The sequence below is a fragment of the Strix aluco genome, chromosome 2 (assembly GCF_031877795.1).
Source record: "Strix aluco isolate bStrAlu1 chromosome 2, bStrAlu1.hap1, whole genome shotgun sequence".
NCBI classification, from domain to species: domain Eukaryota; kingdom Metazoa; phylum Chordata; class Aves; order Strigiformes; family Strigidae; genus Strix; species Strix aluco.
In genome coordinates this window covers 113308675-113326875 of record NC_133932.1, presented here as the reverse complement: position 1 = coordinate 113326875, position 18201 = coordinate 113308675, and the positions used below count along the sequence as shown (strand labels likewise).

Sequence of the window (18201 nt, the reverse complement as noted above, 5' to 3'; positions counted from 1 at the left end):
TTGGGCTGATAGAGTGCAGTATACTGACTGAAGTCTATGATGTTGAGTAGAAGAAGACATTTATAACTTCATGTATGAGTGACTCCTAACAGAAGAAATTATTTGTTAAGCACTTGCATATTTTTTTCAGTTTGTGAAAATGCATACATTCCTTACTGATACTTTTTTCTCCTATGTTTTAATTTCATTTTTTGCCTTGAATGTCCAGTTCCTTCTGTTCTGTTTTGACTTTAATTCTCAGGATTGTGTAATTCAGTCTTATTACCATTCTGTTAATTTTAACAAGAGTTGAACTCCTTAAAATAACTCTGCCTCTGTGATTCAAATATGAAATTGGAGAAAAGCATAATTACTTTGTTTTGTAAATAGGTTTTTCTTCAAAAAGTTTTTTAAATATAAGAATTCTCACCAACTAGCAGCCACCAGTTATGGCTTTTCTTGCCTTTGTTCTATTTAGGTGTTAAATGCTTGGTGTATTTTTTTCTTTTTCTTCCATAACTTTAGTATACTGGATCCTAATAATGGGCATTTTAGTCTTCTAGGACAATGTGCAGGCTGCTGGACTGCACGGGATTTATATATGCTTTTGCTGAAAGTGTGTGCTCTGCTTCTGGGCGGCACAGGGGATAAACTTGTCTTCAAAGCAGTAGTAGAGAAAAACCTGAAATTGAAAGAGAATAGAGGGGAAAATACATTGTAACCCTAAATACTTTAGGAAGAAATAAATATTTTGAATAAAGCTTTGATGTTTTCTAAATTTTTCAGTGAATGGCTGTAACAATGAATGCTGTTGTATTTTTTGAATTGGCCAACTTGATTATGTGGTTTCTCAAAAAGATTTGTGAAGTACTACGGCTAGACTTTCAGTAGCTCTTCTGAAGACTGTGTGTTCAGACAATTGATAGAGGGTTTAACTAGGTCCTTCTTGTACCCTGAAAAATAAGACACTGGTTACTCAAGTGCTGCTGCATTGCTAATAATGCTTCTGATAGAAGTTGCACAAAACCAGAGAAGGAACTTTCAGTAAGGCACCCTGTTACACAGAGTACAGAATTTTGTGTACTGATATCTGTGTCTCTATTTAGATGGTTGTGAAAACGTTCATGGATATGGACCAGGACTCGGAAGAAGAAAAGGAGCTCTACCTAAATCTTGCTTTACATCTTGCTTCAGATTTTTTCCTCAAACATCCCGATAAGGATGTACGTTTGTTGGTAGCATGTTGTCTTGCTGATATCTTCAGAATTTATGCCCCCGAAGCTCCATATACTTCACCGGATAAACTAAAGGTAAATTGAATTAACCTCTTTTTCCAGATCCGGTTTTTAAACTGAATAATTAATATAACTGATTATAACTTACACACACACACACCACACCACCCCTGACCACCCCCACCACCCCCCCATTTCTGATCCAGCCTTAAGCAGTCAAAGGTTTTCACTTGATTCTGGGATTAGGGGTGTTTTGATCAGGTCAAATGTTCATCAGATAGTGATATATAGTTCATCATTCAATAACTTGGAGAGTTTTGGATTTATATTGAAAATAAATATGTTACTGAACTGTCATTGGGATTTACAGGTAGTGGTCTGTAAATAGTCTGTTTAGAAATATTGATATATCTGTAGCTTTTATCACGATCTCTTGAAAGTTAGCCAGTTCCTTCAATTGGAAAAATACCCCTGCTGTTTCCAATTAAATGACCAAGAGATTATGACTGTATTTTTACAGATAAAGGCTCTATCCTCTGTATAAAAATACTTTTTCTTTGTTTCAATAATGATTTCTGATGTGAATTGGAAAATTCTACAATTACAAACATCACTGATCCCACTAGATGGAGATGGTTGATAGAGGAATTCCAGGTTTGAAAAGGCAGTACAGATTTGTCCCATTTGTTTCAGAAAAAAAAAGTTTTAGATTGTTTTGTATTTTTCTTTTTTACTTTTTTATTAATAGAAATCTAATTTTCTTTCCAACTCAGAAAATCAACCTACTTCCCTTACACAGTCTGAATCTAGAGTGATGAACCGAATCTTATAGAAAATCGATCAGGGGAAAATAACAGTGAAAAATGTGTGCTTTTTTTGTCTCCCTGATTTAAGAGTGTGTAGGGGCTTTTTGTTTTGTTTTTGTTTATGTTTTTTTTCCACAGTAGGATAAAGAAGTGGTTGTGGTGCAATGTATATCTATTATCACTCAAGAAGAAAACAGTTAATTTCTGATCTAGAGGTTGCACCAGAAGTGCTTCATAAGTAGGACAAACTACAGTTTGAACTGTAGTACGTCCTTTGTTACCAGACATACTGGAAGGATACCTAGGGATTTCTGTTAGCTGTATTTTCTTAATTCTGAATTGTTGCACCTCTGATTACACACTATCTAGTTACCTTACTTATTGATTTACACCATCTTCAACTGGAGACAAACATTAGCTTTCTCTGCTGTGCTGTATTTAAGTCTGGTTTTCAGGCATCCTGATTTCTACTTCAGTTTTGAGTATATGTTTTCCTTTGCTTGTTAGTTTTAGAGGTTTTTTTCCTCTCTTTCTGAGTTGGACTAACAAATAAGAATATTCCTCCTTACAGAATTTGATCTGTCAAATGCTGCTAAAATCAAAATTTATAGTATGTAATATTGGAAGGTTTACATTACTGATCTCATATTTGGACTGTAAACATACTAGTACTTGGATGGAGCTCTGAGCAGACTAGGAACTTCTACTGTGAGCATTCAGTTCTGTAACCTGTGCAGATTTCAGAATTCAGTTTCTTGATGCAGATTTCTAAACACATCTTGAGAAATAAAGAAGGGACAAACAATGGAGGCCTTTGCCTAGGGCTACTGAGGTAGGTTTTTGCAAACCTGTTTCTGCTGAATGCAGCTTTTGTGGTTGCAGGACAAGCTCTGATACAAATGTCAAAGAATTCCATCTGCTTTATGACAAAGAGGTAAGAGGAAGGATGCTTCCTCTTTGGCCATATCTTGACACTATATTTACCCAATATTTAATATCATATCCATACCACAGCTTTGAATCTTTTTTTAGTATGTTTAGCACCAAAGTTGAAGATGACAAAGGAAGTGCTGAAAAGGATAATTTCTTGAGGGGAAAACTTTTTTTTGCCCTTGCTTCAGACTCTCTGGTTCTCTTTGTATTGCATGCATTGTGCAAGTTTCTCTTTTTTATGTGTATTCTCAGTATAAATCTTAGATTCCTCTCTGAGTGTTGAAAGAGCTTAGACAACGGGGATGTAAATGCCATGAGTAGTCTAGAAGCAGAACTGGAGCAGGATTGCTCTTCTGGGATCTGGAAGCTTCTATCTCTAAGTCCTCCTCAGTCTGGGGAAAGCCTAGACCCAAATCTAATTTTCTGGGGGAAGATGTTCTAAGTACTGGTATGTGTCAAAGAAAATCACTTGGACAGATGGACTGTCTACCTGACTTGGCTGAAATTGAGGTGTTTAAGGGTGTATGTGGTAGCAGAACTTCAACTATCTGAATGTGTTCTGTGGTAAAAGCCATGGCTCTGGTGCTTACTGAAGCCATTATGTGGTTAATTGGTATCAAGACAACAATCCAGAAAACTTTCGAAGTTATTCCTCAAGTTGAAGTATAAGCACTTCTGTTTTTAGAGTCTGGGTTCTAATGTAGACTTGCTTTCTGGAGTCTGATGTGAAACCGTATTGTCCAGTTTGTGAAAGTGTTGCAGTTTCTTCAGCCAAAGTTTATTTTATCCTGTGTTTTGCATGTATGAATGCATGTTCAAATAGTATATTCCATATCCCCAAAAAAGGGAAAGTCTTTGGGTCATATTACACTAGATATTAAAAATTAGTGAGTAGTTCTGAGTTTAGTCTGTTTTGCTTTCTTTGAAACAGGAATAGGAGAAAATAAATAAAATTAGGAGTAAATAATTACTTTTTTTAAAACGATGCCATTATTATTTGTGAAACATTCAGATGCTAGATGTATTGTACACGTATGCTATTCATTAATGTATGTATTCATATACAGTTCAGTGAGTATTAAAAATAGGAAAATTGGTTTCGGTCACAATAGGATCTTTGAATCACATTCAGTAAATAAGTGTGGCATACTGAGCTCCAGGATAAAAGGTGAAGATACTTTATTAAATGAACTGGTTGAGATTCATCTGTACAAGTAAAGTCTAACAGAATAATTATACCTAGGGCATGAGTTCTAAGATGAAATAGTTTTTATGTTTGGCATTGGTCATTCTCTTGGATGCTCCCTTTCTTATTTAATTGAATCTTATCCTTCACTGAGGCTCAGTTTGTATGTCTTCTAAACTTCACAGCACCTTCTGGTGTACCAGTTTTCAGATGATGGAACTAATTTTGGGTGAGCTGATGGCCTGCTAGTGGTTCAGGCACTAGTTTTAAAGGGGGGATTAGTCAGATTGGCTTTTGACTGTGGACTGAATGCTCTTTAATGGTTGGAGTCCATTAGGTGTGTCCTTTGAACTGTGTCTTTTGGTTTAATTTCAGCTGAAGAGTCTAGTTCATGTGCTCTGTATCTGATCTGAAGTGTGAACCAATGATTCTTCTGATCATCCTTACTTAATACTTCAAAGGCACGCAACCTTGATCCAAATTCAAATATTACTGCAGCTGTATCTCTGAGCAATGTGTATGCTGTGCTTTTTTGCCAAGAGATGATGATGTCACATGTAATTTAATTCTTGTTTTTACCTAGAATGACAGTAAATGCTCAGCTTAATGATTAAGGCTGGATTGTTGTTGTAGTGTTAGAAAAAAAGAACCCCCTTTCCATCTTTTATCCATCTCATTTTTCTTGGTGGGGTGAGGGGGATATGGTCCTTTGAAAATGTTATAGAAAAGCTTTCTGGATTATTTCTGGGATAGTTTTTTCAGGGTTGACTGTAAGGCTTTCTTGTATTTATTATGGCAATTTTATACTTTCTGGAATTTATTTGATTTATACCTAGATTGTCAGATGAAATATTATAGATACAGTTGAGGTTGTGAACACTGTTTCTGGTGATATGTACTTCTGAATCTTTTGATTTAACATATTAGTTATGAATTTCTACCTGTTAATTATCTGAATGTAAAAAGCATTTTAAAATAAGACACCTTCCTGTGTGTTTCCATTCTGTCCATAATCGACTGTTTGCTCCTTATAACCTGCTGGAATTTATTTTGTGCAAGACTTTTTCTGAAGAAGTCTTCTGTATTGAAAGTTGATAAGAAGCAGGAGAAACAAGGTTTATTGGTTTTGCAAGAGATGTGATCTGTGTCAGTAGCATGATGACTGAGAAATGCACAGACAATGGAGTGTAAACATACAATACTTCTAGGAAAGCTGCAGTTGCCTCCTGCTTTTTTCCCCTTCTGTTGAAACCTAGTGCAGTATAAAGCAAAGATGTAAAATTCATTGTCCTTCTGGATAGCTTTTTGACTTCTGCAGCATGGCAGCCTGTTGCAGCTCTGTTGGTTGAGTGTTTTTCTTTAGAAAAGAAAAACTTTTGCTTCCTTACAAAAAAGTTACTTTCTCAACCCTTTAAAGAAACATGAAGCATTTTAAAATTACTCCTTGACATACTCAGTGATGTATTTGTAGATCATCTTTTGGACAGTGAAATAGTGTGTTTGTCATGGTTGCATATTTTGTAGTGATGAATAATACTAGTAACTAAAAAAGGTAATTATTTTAATTTTGAAAGTGTCATTGCAATTGATTAAATAACTGTCACTTGTTTCTTTTCAGGATATATTTATGTTCATAACAAGGCAACTTAAAGGTTTAGAAGATACAAAAAGCCCCCAGTTTAATCGATATTTTTATTTGCTTGAGGTAAGCTTCGTAACTTACTTCATAATAACTGTTAAATGTCATTTTTCAATTTCATCTTGTATTAACTACTCCTTTTACTTTTTCCTGTTCAACGCAGAATATTGCTTGGGTCAAGTCTTATAACATATGCTTTGAATTAGAAGACAGCAATGAGATTTTTACGCAGTTGTACAGAACACTGTTTTCAGTAATAAAGTAAGTATTGTCACCCCCAATTATAATGTATTATTGCATGGTTGAGGTCAGATATTTCTAACTTAGGTGTTCAGTCTATTGTATGACTTTTGGTGTTAATGAGCTTAGTTTTGTAATTCTGTTTAAAGAAGGTAGCAGTATAAATATAACAAGCTGTCAGTTTTGCCTGTTTTAATTAAGCAAGACACACTGCAAATCATCTCTTTTTTTTTTCCTAAGAAACTTTGATTGTCTTTTACTGCATTTATTTTATTTTGTTCTTGAAATTAAATGGTGCAGTATGTAATTCTAAGGGATTTGGAGGATTATTGCTATAAAAATGTGAGTCAGAAAAGAGTGAACACTGGAAGGTATTGCTAGAGGTGATCTAGTCTGCTCCCTTGCTCAAACCAGGTCAGCTAGAGCAGATTGCCCAGCACTGTAGCCAGTTGGGTTTTGAGCTTCTCCAAGGATGGAGACTCCATGGTCTCTCTGGGCAACCTTCTACTGCTCAATCACCCTTAGATTTAAAAGTTTGTCTTTCTTATGTTTAAATGGTATGTCCTATGTTTCACTTTGTGCCTGTCACCTCTTGTCCTGTTACTGGACACCACTGAGAAGAGTCTCGCCCTATCTCTTTTACTCCAAATATCAGGTATTTAAACATAGAAAGCTCCTCCCTAAGTCATCTCTTCCTGTGGCTAAAAAGAAAAAAAAAAAAAAATGGCAGCTGTCTCAGTCTCTCCTTGTATGAGACCTGCTCCAGTCCCTTTATCAACTTTGTAGCCCTTTGCTGGGCTGACTCCAGGATGTCCATGTCTCTTGTGCTGGGAAGCCCAGAACTGGACCCAGCACTCCAGGTGAAGTCTCACCACTGTTGAGTAGAGGAGAGGGATGTTCTAGTACACTTTTAATGGTAGGGATAGATACCATCCTCTTACTCTTTTACTACAGTAGTAAATGAAGAGAGCGTGAGACCCAAGAACATTTTGGTAAGTGGTATATGCAGCCAAGAAAGAAACTTAAGTATTTTGACTTGTCAGAGAACTTGTGATTTATTATATTCCTTGTTGTTTGGCATCACTATAGGGAGGACTCTGAATGGAAGTTGCAATTTATATGAATAGTACACTAAGAATTCTTGTTTTTTAATTTCAGCAATGGTCATAACCAAAAAGTACACATGCACATGGTTGATCTAATGAGCTCTATCATTTGTGAGGGAGATACTGTGTCACAGGAACTTTTGGATACAGTGTTAGTTAATCTAGTGCCAGCACATAAGGTAAGACTTAATAGTGGCTTAATTTTTTTTGTAATCGTGATTCATTGGATGTATGTATTCAGATATTTAGATTTCATTGAGAGAACAGCTGTAGCAAATGTGTTCCTATTACTTGAATCTTTTTCAGGAAACAAAAAATTTTTAATAGCCAGAACATTCAGTAGAGTTTCATTGCTTTTATTCACTTGCCATAAACCAAAGTATCAGTGGTCAAAGTAATCTAAAAGCTTTAATGTCATATAAATTTAGACCGTTTTTTTTTAGATATGGTCAATACCAGTAGAACTTAATATAAAAGATATATAAATCCTTTGGAAAGCTTTTAATTAGTGTAATGCTGTATCAATAGCTCAAACAAATGTAGTGCCCTGAGTGGGAGGGGAAAGAAGTTGTGACTGCTGATTTGTAATTGGCTCTGTTGTATTTCAGGAATGTTGACTTGGTGTTATTGAAAGCACTTTGGTATGTTTTTGATGCAGCCATAGAACTAACTATGTTCAGAAATGGTGGTGCCTGAAGAGCAGCCCTTAATGTCTTTCTTTAATGAATAATGTTTTGTCAAAAAAAAAAAAAAGTCTGACAGGTGAACTGAGAAAAACCTTCAAACTGTGTGTGTATTGTGACACTTAGATGTTTAAAAAGCAAGGAAGTCTGACTTCTTTATTCAGGAAAATAGCTGGGCCCTACTGGAATCTCTTGGGCTACAGTGTAGAAGGCGGCTTGTAAGTTGGATATGACAAAAAGGATTCTGGGAAATTATCTAGAAAATGTGTACTTAGCTAGATTTTGGACAGTTTTGGCTGTCGTCTGACAGTTGTGGGTTGTTTTTTGGTTTTTTTTTTTTTAAGTATATTCAGGAAAGGGCTAACATATCTTTTAGAAACTACAGTAGGGTTAAGTGGGTACTCACTGAGAGATTTTTGCAGCTTCAGAATGCATTTTCCTTTTCTTGAAACAGTGATGTATCTGAAGAAAGCGAGTAGACTTTTCATAAGGCACTCTGAAGAATATAACATGTAACACAACATAGTGTGCCTTACCACAAGCCATCAATTTCAGTAAATAAACAGCACATAAATTGCTAAGACAAAAATAAGACTAAATGCTTAGTATAGATCAGGGTGGGGGTTTTTGTTTGTTTTTTGTTTTTTTTTTTTCCCTTCACTAGAAATGTTTTAGCTGTATTCTTCAAGGAATCTAGTATTTTTGTTCCAGGACCAGACTGAAATTTGTGTGGCTAAAATTCAGATTTACAAAGTAAAGCCTTGGAATACAAGAAAGAAAACCAAGACTATGCAAAATAGTTTAGTTTGTATTTTCTCAGTTGTTAAGCATTTGTTGTTTCTTTGTGTCACCTGTGTTCAACATGATTTGACTGTAATGTTTTTATGATTCATGTTTAGTAAACTGACTTTGAGTTGAAGAATTTGCATCCTGTTAGCATTGAAACAATTCTGGTTTATAGTGGATTTAGAGTTATTGACTGAACATTTTAATAGGATAAGGTATTTGGGGTTTTGCATTTTCTTCTGCTTCTGTTATAATCAAACTGGCTCTTTGGATAGGCTAATAGTTCACAGCTTGCTTTCTAACTAAAATAGTTCCATAACTTTAGGCCATATTCTGAGTACTTTTACCTTTGTTTTACTTAAACCTTTTCCATACTAATGGAAGGAAGCTTCTAATACTTTTGTATTTAATCTCAATATCTTCATGTAGTGTTTATAATTTTGGAGCTTACGTAGTCATCCAACCACTTTCTGTGTCTACCAATGTCATGTTGGAAAAGTGTAATGAGTTCAGAGTGAGACTTTCTCTGCTCATGTCCACTGAACACAAAATTACAAGGGGGTTAAGGATAAGGTCCACGATAAAGAAGAACTATGCCTTAGCTCACTTAGTCAATATGCTGTACAAGTTGTAGGAAGGGAAAACTGAAAAATCAGACTGGCCACTGAAGATGGCATAATGGCAAGTGTTGGTGTAATGGTGAGTAGGGAACCCTTATCTCACCAGATTCCCTGGGGACCGAAAGAATATTTTTGCTGGAGTGGAAGGAGCATAGATTTGTTACTAGCTCAGGTTTGAAAATGATCAGATTTGAGAGGTTGTTGTAGATACAACATCTGTGTAGCAAGTGACACGGGCAAGCAGTGTGTTTTTAATACAGCCAGAAGGAAGGTTGCGCCTGTGAGAGAATGTGGAGTGCCCTTGTGCACTGAATGACTGTATTCTAGAAAATAGTAGCAGAGCTAGTATGACTTTTGGTATATAAACAGTTGTATTGGGTAACACTAGGCTGAAGACTTAAGGAGTTTAATCTGTATAATTTATTGAAAGAGCAGCCTGTAAGTGTGTTTTGGGAACAGAAGGTTCAAACAGCTCTGTTAGTTTTGCATCCTGGATTCTGAGGTCCAGTGGCTGAAATTCAACATTAAACAGATTGATGCAAAATTATATGAATATTTTAAGAGTTGTAGTAAGTAATTGAACAGATTATCAAAGGTTAATTCAATGCTGTTACCACTTAAAACCAAGGTCAATGTTTTTCCCAAGAGGAATGACAGATATTGCCCATAGTCCTGAGTAGTAAGTCTAATAAGCAATGGTGCTAGCAGGATGGCTGCAAAAACTCAGGCATAAGGAGCATATATTGGGGACATGATGTACTATCAAATATCTGTCTACCATAATTAGTAGTCACGGAAGTAGTCTAAGCTGCTCTGGCTCACTTGAGTTTGTCATCCATCTCACCTGGCCAGAATAAAAGCCACATTGATGTAAACCTGAATGAAAGTGACTGATGCCAATATCACAGGACAGGTACGTTAGAGTATGAACAGGCTTGCTTGAGTAGTACGGCAGGTATCAGATAAGACAGTAAATTCAATTTGTCTGACTGTGCTCAGCTCTTAATTTCTATGATGTTTAATTATTTTTTTCCTTTTGTAGTTTCTCTTTTCTATGAGCACTACTGAAATTCTTTTGATAGGATTATATTAAGAGGGAATGAAATAAATAAATAGTGAACTAAACCCAGAAGAGACCAGAAGCAAGGAAGAGGTAGTCAATATGAAAAGGCAAGAAAAATTAATAGTTTTCCTTTCCCTTTTAATTGTCTCTTTGTATTATAAAGCCTTTATGGCAGCACCTGTAAACACTTCTGTGTTTGTGCAGTGTGTTAGAAGGCAAATTGTACCTTATTTTCGTGAGTGTTTGCCAGAGTGTTCCATTTTCAGCCTCAGGAGTACTACAGGGAATCCCACATTGCACATCTTACATGTTTTATATGCTTATCTTCTTGGAAAAAGTGATATTGACAATTAAATTCCTAACTGTCTCTACTAGGAACTTGCTTAATAATTAGTGTTATCTATCTTGGCAACACCTCAGCTGAGCTTTTTCTTTGTCAGACATCCTTAAAAACCTGTTTCCCTCCCCCAGCAGAACTAGAGAATCTGTTAGAACTGTTTTGTCAAGTGCTCTTGGATGCAAACTCTGTTGCTGTGCCATTGATAATAAGAATAAAATAGAAGGCTCTTTTTAAATTCCAAGAAAATAATATGTTAAAATGTATGGGTTTTAAGCCTGATTGCTCTAGACACAGGCTTAACTTCAGGAATAAAATAAAATGTTGTAATATTAAGGATTGGATGGATGCTAACTAGTCATCCTTTCTGAATAAAATGTAAGGGACATGCATTTGTTTTCTGGTTTGTTTGTTTTTTCTTTCAAAGGATGAGCACAAATTATTTCACTCTTAATCTCTTTGAGCTATGTTAAATTGGACATTGAGAGGCAACTAGAAAACGTAACTGAAAAAAATGAATGGGGTATGCATTTCCATCACTGCCAACCCCATTGTACCTACCAGTACAAGTGATTTTTGGCTCCGTGGCAAACTGTCCCAGAGACCTTTGTCTATATATACACAAAAATGTCTGTGCTGTGCACATGTCATGTGTCAGAGAGGTTACCACTGCTTCTTGTGTCTGCAGTAGAAGTTGGTCAAATATTCTAGAGAAGAACAGGTATGAAAAATGAGTTTGCACAATTCTTAATGTCTTCCAGAAGTGTAAAAATCTTGAAATGCTAGCAATATATACACAGAAATTATGGTAGGAGTTGAGACAAAAGAGAGAACTTAAGGTTGACGAAAGTGGTCTGTCTTTAAATATTATTGCTGGAGGCCCTCTAAGCATAAAAAAAACCCCATCATCCTCTGTTTGTTAACATTCTTTTCTGAAAGAAAACTTAAGATTTTAGAGGGTGAAAAGGTCTGTTTGCAATATCCTGTAAGTCTGTTTTAGATGTTAAATGTAACTTATCAATTTTCTTGCAGATCTGTGTTCTGCTTTTTCATGAGTGGTTCTTTGGTTTGTCCTTATCAATCAATACTTATTCCTGCTTTTTCCTTCAAAATGTAGTAATTACTAATGATTACTTTAGACAGTGTTGCCAGCTGCTAGCTTAGTTTCTACCCAATTCACAACTCTGAAAAGCTTATCCCCACTGGGTGCTTACATACTCTTAGAGGCATCCTGATTAAGGTTATTGTCCTCATCATGAGGGCTTTCTGGGCTTTCTTAAATCATTAAAAGATCTTGAAATACATGTGTCTCTTTTTTTTTTTTTCCTAAATGTATAGAAAGATTGAAGAGAGGATAATGACAGAAGAGTTTAGAAAAATGCAGAGAAGAAATTTGTTGAATTAGATCTTACCATTATAAAATTTCTCCTTCAGGCAAAGTTTAAACTATCTTTGTGGCTATTAAATTAGTCAGAAAGATAGGTTTGATGTTTTGTAAGAGATTTTTGAACCTATTTGGTAATGGTCTGGGTTGCTCCTGTTTTCATTTCAACTAAGGCAGTGCTGCTTTTTCTTGTCTCTGCTTTTATCTTGAAGCTCGAAAAGGGAGAAGAAAACATTCTCATGTGCTCTTAAGACTTCTTTGGCTTGGTTATTTTCAGAAAGTTCAGCCTCTGCATATTTGAGGGCCCTGGCTATTGGCACAATTAAATCAAGTACATGAGGCATGAAAAAAAACCCAACTAATTTTCCTTAGCCAGTTGCGATGCAGACTGTTTTTTCTCTTTGCAGCCTTTTTAGATAGAATGAAATGTATTGCGAATACGTTACTTAGGGTTGCAAATAGTTACTTCTAGCATTTATCTCGGCAAACATTAAAGTTTTAAAATTAACTGTGTGAAAGATAGAAGCTGAAACTATAATGTGAATCAAAACATATCTGCCTGTTGGAACTCTGCTATGCTAGGTCTGCTCTTTGGACTTCCTTTGTATATAAATCAGATCTCGCTTGTGATCCAGAGTTCACTCTTACCCAGGTGAAAGTCGTTTTCTTTGTATTGGTGGAGGTGAACTGTGGAAGTCAAGAAGAATCAGAGCAAGAATTGCAAGTGGCATACATTCCTCATTACAGTTATTTGTGCTTTTTATTTCCTGAACAGTCACAACTCTAGCTAAATAACAGAAAAGAAATGCTAGAGGTGTATGGGTGGAAATGCTTTTTCTTCTTTTTTCTTTTTTTTTTTTTTTTTTTTTTTTAAACCATAAAGAGCAGTCTAGCATGCAGAACCCTCTCTTTTTTGGGACATGGAACAGCTGTACAATTTTTTTTTTTTTTTTGTAAAAAGACTGCCAGTGTTGACCCTTGTATCTTGATTAGATAAGGGAAAAGGAAATTACAAGCATGTTAACATCTTATATAAGCATTCAAGTATCTTTCCAGAATTGGGTTTCTTATTCACCTTCTGTAGTGGCTCTTGAGTAGAACAGGTACTTCAGGCATGAATCTTCATAGTCTTTTGACTTCATCCACTTAACTGAATTCTATCAGTAGGCAAGTCAGAAACTACTTTTGGTTTATATTAACAGAAAATGTTTATCTGTTTGCACTGCTGTCTGGAAGTCTGTAGTTCTCTACAGTTTTTGAAATTACAGACAATACTCTCCATCTCTTTGAAAATCATCTCTTCAACCAGATAGCTACAAAGAACCAAGAGTATGCAGGCAAAGAAATACCTTGGGTGTGGCAATGAATCTTGTGTTTGCTTTTCATTATGCTAAAAGGGAGTTTTCTTCTTCCATAGATGAGATGTATTTAAAAAAAACAACCACAAACAGCCCCTTTTTTACTGTTGTCTTGTAAATGGAATATGCCTTTTTTTTTTTAAATTGCAAAAACTACTCAAAATTGGGGGAACTATATTTTTAGAGACTTTCAGCTATTAAAAACTATATAATTTTTTTTTTATTGGAGGCTCTTCCTTCATTCTTCTATGTATTAAGTCTGCAGTGGGTGTCTCAAGGGTGGAGTTGCATTTTCTTCTGAAAATTTTTGAAAAATAATTGTGATACAGAAATTGGAGAAAGAACGCATCAACTAGAGAGTGGAGAATATGTGCTGGGAAAGGAAGGAAATAATGATCAAGTAATAGCCCAGTTTGACAAACGGAGGGATAGGAATGTTGTGGGTTGTTTTTTTTTTATTAGAGTTTCATTAGTTTGTGTTCTTCACCCTTTTTTGCTCATGAACTAAAATTCTAGGGTGTTTTTTTCTTTGCTATGTAAGTCAAACAGAGTGAGTATCTTTGCTCATGATACTATGGAGAGGCTGTGGTAGTGGTTCATAGGTGGCTGCTTGATGCAAGGACAGAATCATAATTTCTGTCACAATCCTGTTCAGAGTCTTGCTTCTGTGGTGACTGTAAATGTCTCTATTGCTTTATATCACTTCACTGGTTTTGGGGAAGCTGATAAGGAGGAGCAGTAAAATGCAGGAACTGACTTGACTGTCAGGCTTACATGGGCAATTGAAAAAAAGCCCTGATTTGCCAGTAAAGAGTTTTCTCAGTAATATCAGTGGAGACTACAAAGCTATGTTTGGACAAGGTTTGTTTTTACTATATTAGCTTTATTACTGAAATTATAAGAAGAGGAGACTATTTTTTAAATCCTTTTACCAGTAGATGGTAGCTTTAAATTCTTGTATTTATTTTTAAGATTAATGCATGTGCTTAAAACTTTTCTGTTTTTTTCCCCCTGCCCCAGAATTTAAACAAGCAAGCCTATGATTTGGCAAAGGCTTTACTAAAGAGGACAGCGCAAGCAATTGAACCGTACATCACTAATGTAAGTGAAGACTGCAAACAAATATGGAAATGAAGATATTTTTAACTGAGCTGTATTAAAAAAGAACGAATTGCATATAGTCAAATAGGGCTGTAAAATAACTTTTTACAAACTTTCAATTGCTCTTTGAGAGAGTTGTTATATTAATGAAGCACTGTGTAATCTGTCCCTTTGAGTCTAATTCTTTACCAGAACAATTTTGATTTCTGAAACACAGTAGTCTACTTTCTGCTGTTTTAGGAGACCTTGCAGTTCAATCCTTAATGTGACTGGAAGACCAAATGTACTTATATGTATTGTTCTTATAAAAATGTATAAATACACTGTTCCTGTGGCAAAATTTTTTTTTCTAGAGAAGAGATGAAACTATTTAGAAGCTAAGAGAAGTGAAGATAGAGCAGAATTTTAATGCCATTGTCACAGGAAAAGAAGAGGAAGCAGATCACAGAATAGATAGTAAGGAAGAAAACCTTGTAGCTAAGTTAAGTGTAGACATCACAGACATGGCAAGAGAAGAGGGATGAGAGGAAGTAAAGATCATATAGGAGTATGCTCTAACTGAAGATGCACAACAGAAATAAAAAAAAATGGCACTTTTTTAAGTAGTTAAGGATTTAGGAGGTCCATGGCAACTATCCAAAACCTCAGGAGCTTGAAAGCAATAGAAGATCTTCAATGTTTTTTGTTGCTTTCAGACTTGTAACAACACTTGTGGTACTTGGAAAGTGGGTACCTTCTAAGATTTTAAAAAACCTTTAGTGAAAACTCTTTCTTCAAACCTCTTAGTCAAACCTGCTGTTTGGGAACATATTCCTAATGTTGTTCATCTGTAAGGTTAGTTTATGAACTGGGTGTCATTTTGTGGGTTTTAAGGAAGTCTGTACAATAAGAATCTTCCTGTTACGGAAAATATGTACATGCAGTCTTCTGTTACTGGTTTCCCACAAGTCGGAAATATTATGCTGTCTGGTTTCTTAGTTTTGAAAGTTACATGCTCGTTATTGAAGCATACTCTGTTTTATTTTCCAGTTCTTCAATCAGGTCCTCATGCTTGGTAAAACATCGATTAGTGACCTGTCAGAGCACGTGTTTGACTTGATTCTGGAGTTGTACAATATTGACAGTCACCTCTTGCTTTCTGTTCTACCACAGCTTGAATTTAAACTTAAGGTAAACAGTACTTATCCTTTCTATATATTTGAAACATGTATGCTTGACTATTAATGATATTTTTTTTTTACTGACAAGTTCATAAAATTATTTGTCATATGAAACTAATACTTATATGTAGAACATATCTTCTCTGCATTGTTCAATGGAAGACTCCTAAGCCCTTGGAAAGAATAATTTAACTTCAGATGTATTAACCTACAGTGCATGTATGCATATGTTTGTGTTTTGGTTGCAGGTTTTTTTTTGGCTTGTATCTTTTAAGCAATAACTTGATTTTTTTGATGACTTGAGAATCTGATTGGTTTTGTTCCTTGGTTTACTGTAGTATATATTGTGAACAGCTTTCATACACTGAAAGTACTTTGTATCGCTAGCTGTACAGAGAAACTACATCTGTTCAGAATAGTGATTTTTGGCAAGGAAAATTTGGGCTCTGTGTTAATAGAAACTGTTGTATTGATAATTTTGTCCAAATAGAAGGTCTGTGACAGGTGGAAACAGAGCCCTGGACTCCATAACTATGTTTTGTAGTCATTGCTGCAATGAATTTTCTGTTTTTTCAGGCTTATTTCCTATGTCTGAAGGATAGCTGGTGCTAGCTATCTATAGTGGGGTGTTTTTTTGGTTTGTTTTTTTTTTTTTTGTCTTCCTACTATTTTGGAGTCTCCATCACTTGGAGAAATTCAGTATAACAGCTGGTACTCCCTTTATTCTGCACTATTTTTATTCTATTTGTCATTCCAGAGGGTTTCTGTGGAAGTGGGGAATTTTGATTAATTTTGTACTACTAAGTTTGGAAGTGATCTGTTAGTAAACTTGAGGTCTGATGTGCAGTGGGCCACTTTTTAGATATGCATGTATTTTTATTGTCTGGGGTAGATTTTAGGTTTGTGGAACCTTTGGCCTGTTGTAACTGCAGTAATTATTATCATGGTGGCTTGTTTATGCCTATTATTTTTTCACTAATGTTGCTGCACTTGTTGGATGAGTTGATTTTTAATGGTTTTATCCTTCCATTCGCATTTCGAAAAGAAGTAGAGTTCAATTTACTGCTTGCTGTCTGTGTCTTAAAAGTAGACCTTTTTCAGTCTTTAATTCCTGTTCTTACAGATGGTGAACCATTATCATTTTTACTCCAATAAAAACAGTACTTCTGCAGCTGAAGCTGTTATTAAAGAGATTTAGTCTTAACTGCTGCCACATCCTTTTTTTTTTTCATAGGCATAATTGCAGTAACCTTTGCATCTTTAGGTCCATTTAAAACTTCAGATTCTTGAATTGTCTTCCTCCTCCTTCACTGACTCTCATACTCCACTATTTCAATACAAACTTCTTCTTTGTATTGTATTTTAACATTGAAATCAACAGCATTAGTAGCCCAACATGGTTAACCTTTTCTTCTTCCCTGCCCCCTGGCTCCCCGAACTGGTCTCTTCCTTCAACCAGGTGATTTCAGCCCTAAGCATTTCCATGTTTTCTTTGTACTTCTTAATTTACAACACTTTTATTTTCTGTGTTTGCATTTCTGTTCTTAGTCTAGTGTACTCTTTTTAGATGATGAAAACGTGTTTTGTTGCTTTTCATCTCCTTGATCCTTAGTATAGTTTTCTCCTTGTGGTCTGGTAAGTGTACCAGGAGGGTAAGGTGGTTCAAGTTTGACATTTGTAAGATCCAGTTTAACAGTGTTTCCAGTAGACACGTACATTTTGATAGTTACATTCTTACTGCTCTTATTTCTTGATGTATTGTTGAACTCGATACAGTTCGTAGCTATTCCGAGAGCATGGTATGGCTTCTGTTTGAGTCATCTTTTTGCTTCAGACGTGTGCTTTTGATGCCTTAAGTTATAAGGACAAATAATATATGCCTATTTTGTCCTATTGGCCATCAAATGTGGCTTGACCCACCTTTTACAGAAAAAAACCCCCCTCTATTTGGAAGAGGATAATCCTGGTTTAAATCCTGAGGCACTGGAACAGGTTGCCCAGAGAAGTTGTGGCTGCCCCCTCCCTGGAAGTGTTCAAGGCCAGGTTGGACGGGGCTTTGAGCAACCTGGTCTAGTGGAAGGTGTCCCTGCCCATGGCAGGGGGGTTGAACTAGATGACCTTTAGATGTCCCCTCCAACCTAAACCATTTTATGGTTCTGAATGAGTTGAGTTCTGTAAGATCTTTATGTAGATAAAAGGGTATTTTGAAGATTAATGCTCTCAAATATTAATGAAATATGATCAGCCTATGTGTTTGGTTTTTTTTCCTAAGATCAACACCAGTTCATTGTTTACACAGACCTGCAAGCGATGATTAAATACTTTCTACTCCAACAATAGCTGTGGCTTTATTTTAAACAGCAGCAGCTAGTGTCAAGCATTTTTAATTCATGTCCAGGTAAATTGCATGTTAGTATGTTGAGAAGAGAGTGAGGGTTCAATGAAACTCAGAGTGCTTATGGCAGAAGGCAGCTAATGTTTTGCTGCTTTGAATGAGAAGAAACTGGTCATCAGTATCCCTGTTAGCTTGGCAAAGCCTTGGATCAGGTGGGTGGTAAAGGAGAAATATATGCTTGGTATCCAAA

General features: G+C 35.7%; 1 protein-coding gene across 3 annotated transcripts in view; it reads left to right on the top strand.

Annotated features, from left to right (window-relative positions):
* The window catches only part of PDS5B (PDS5 cohesin associated factor B), a 119631-nt gene that overhangs the window by 22056 nt on the left and 79374 nt on the right, over positions 1–18201 (top strand). For all 3 annotated transcript variants that reach the window (XM_074815880.1, XM_074815881.1, XM_074815879.1), the window contains exons 3-8: positions 1086–1289; positions 5758–5844; positions 5942–6039; positions 7177–7303; positions 14376–14456; positions 15486–15626. In XM_074815880.1, the coding sequence (XP_074671981.1) occupies positions 1086–1289; positions 5758–5844; positions 5942–6039; positions 7177–7303; positions 14376–14456; positions 15486–15626 (738 nt within the window). The remainder of the gene's footprint in view (positions 1–1085; positions 1290–5757; positions 5845–5941; positions 6040–7176; positions 7304–14375; positions 14457–15485; positions 15627–18201) is intronic.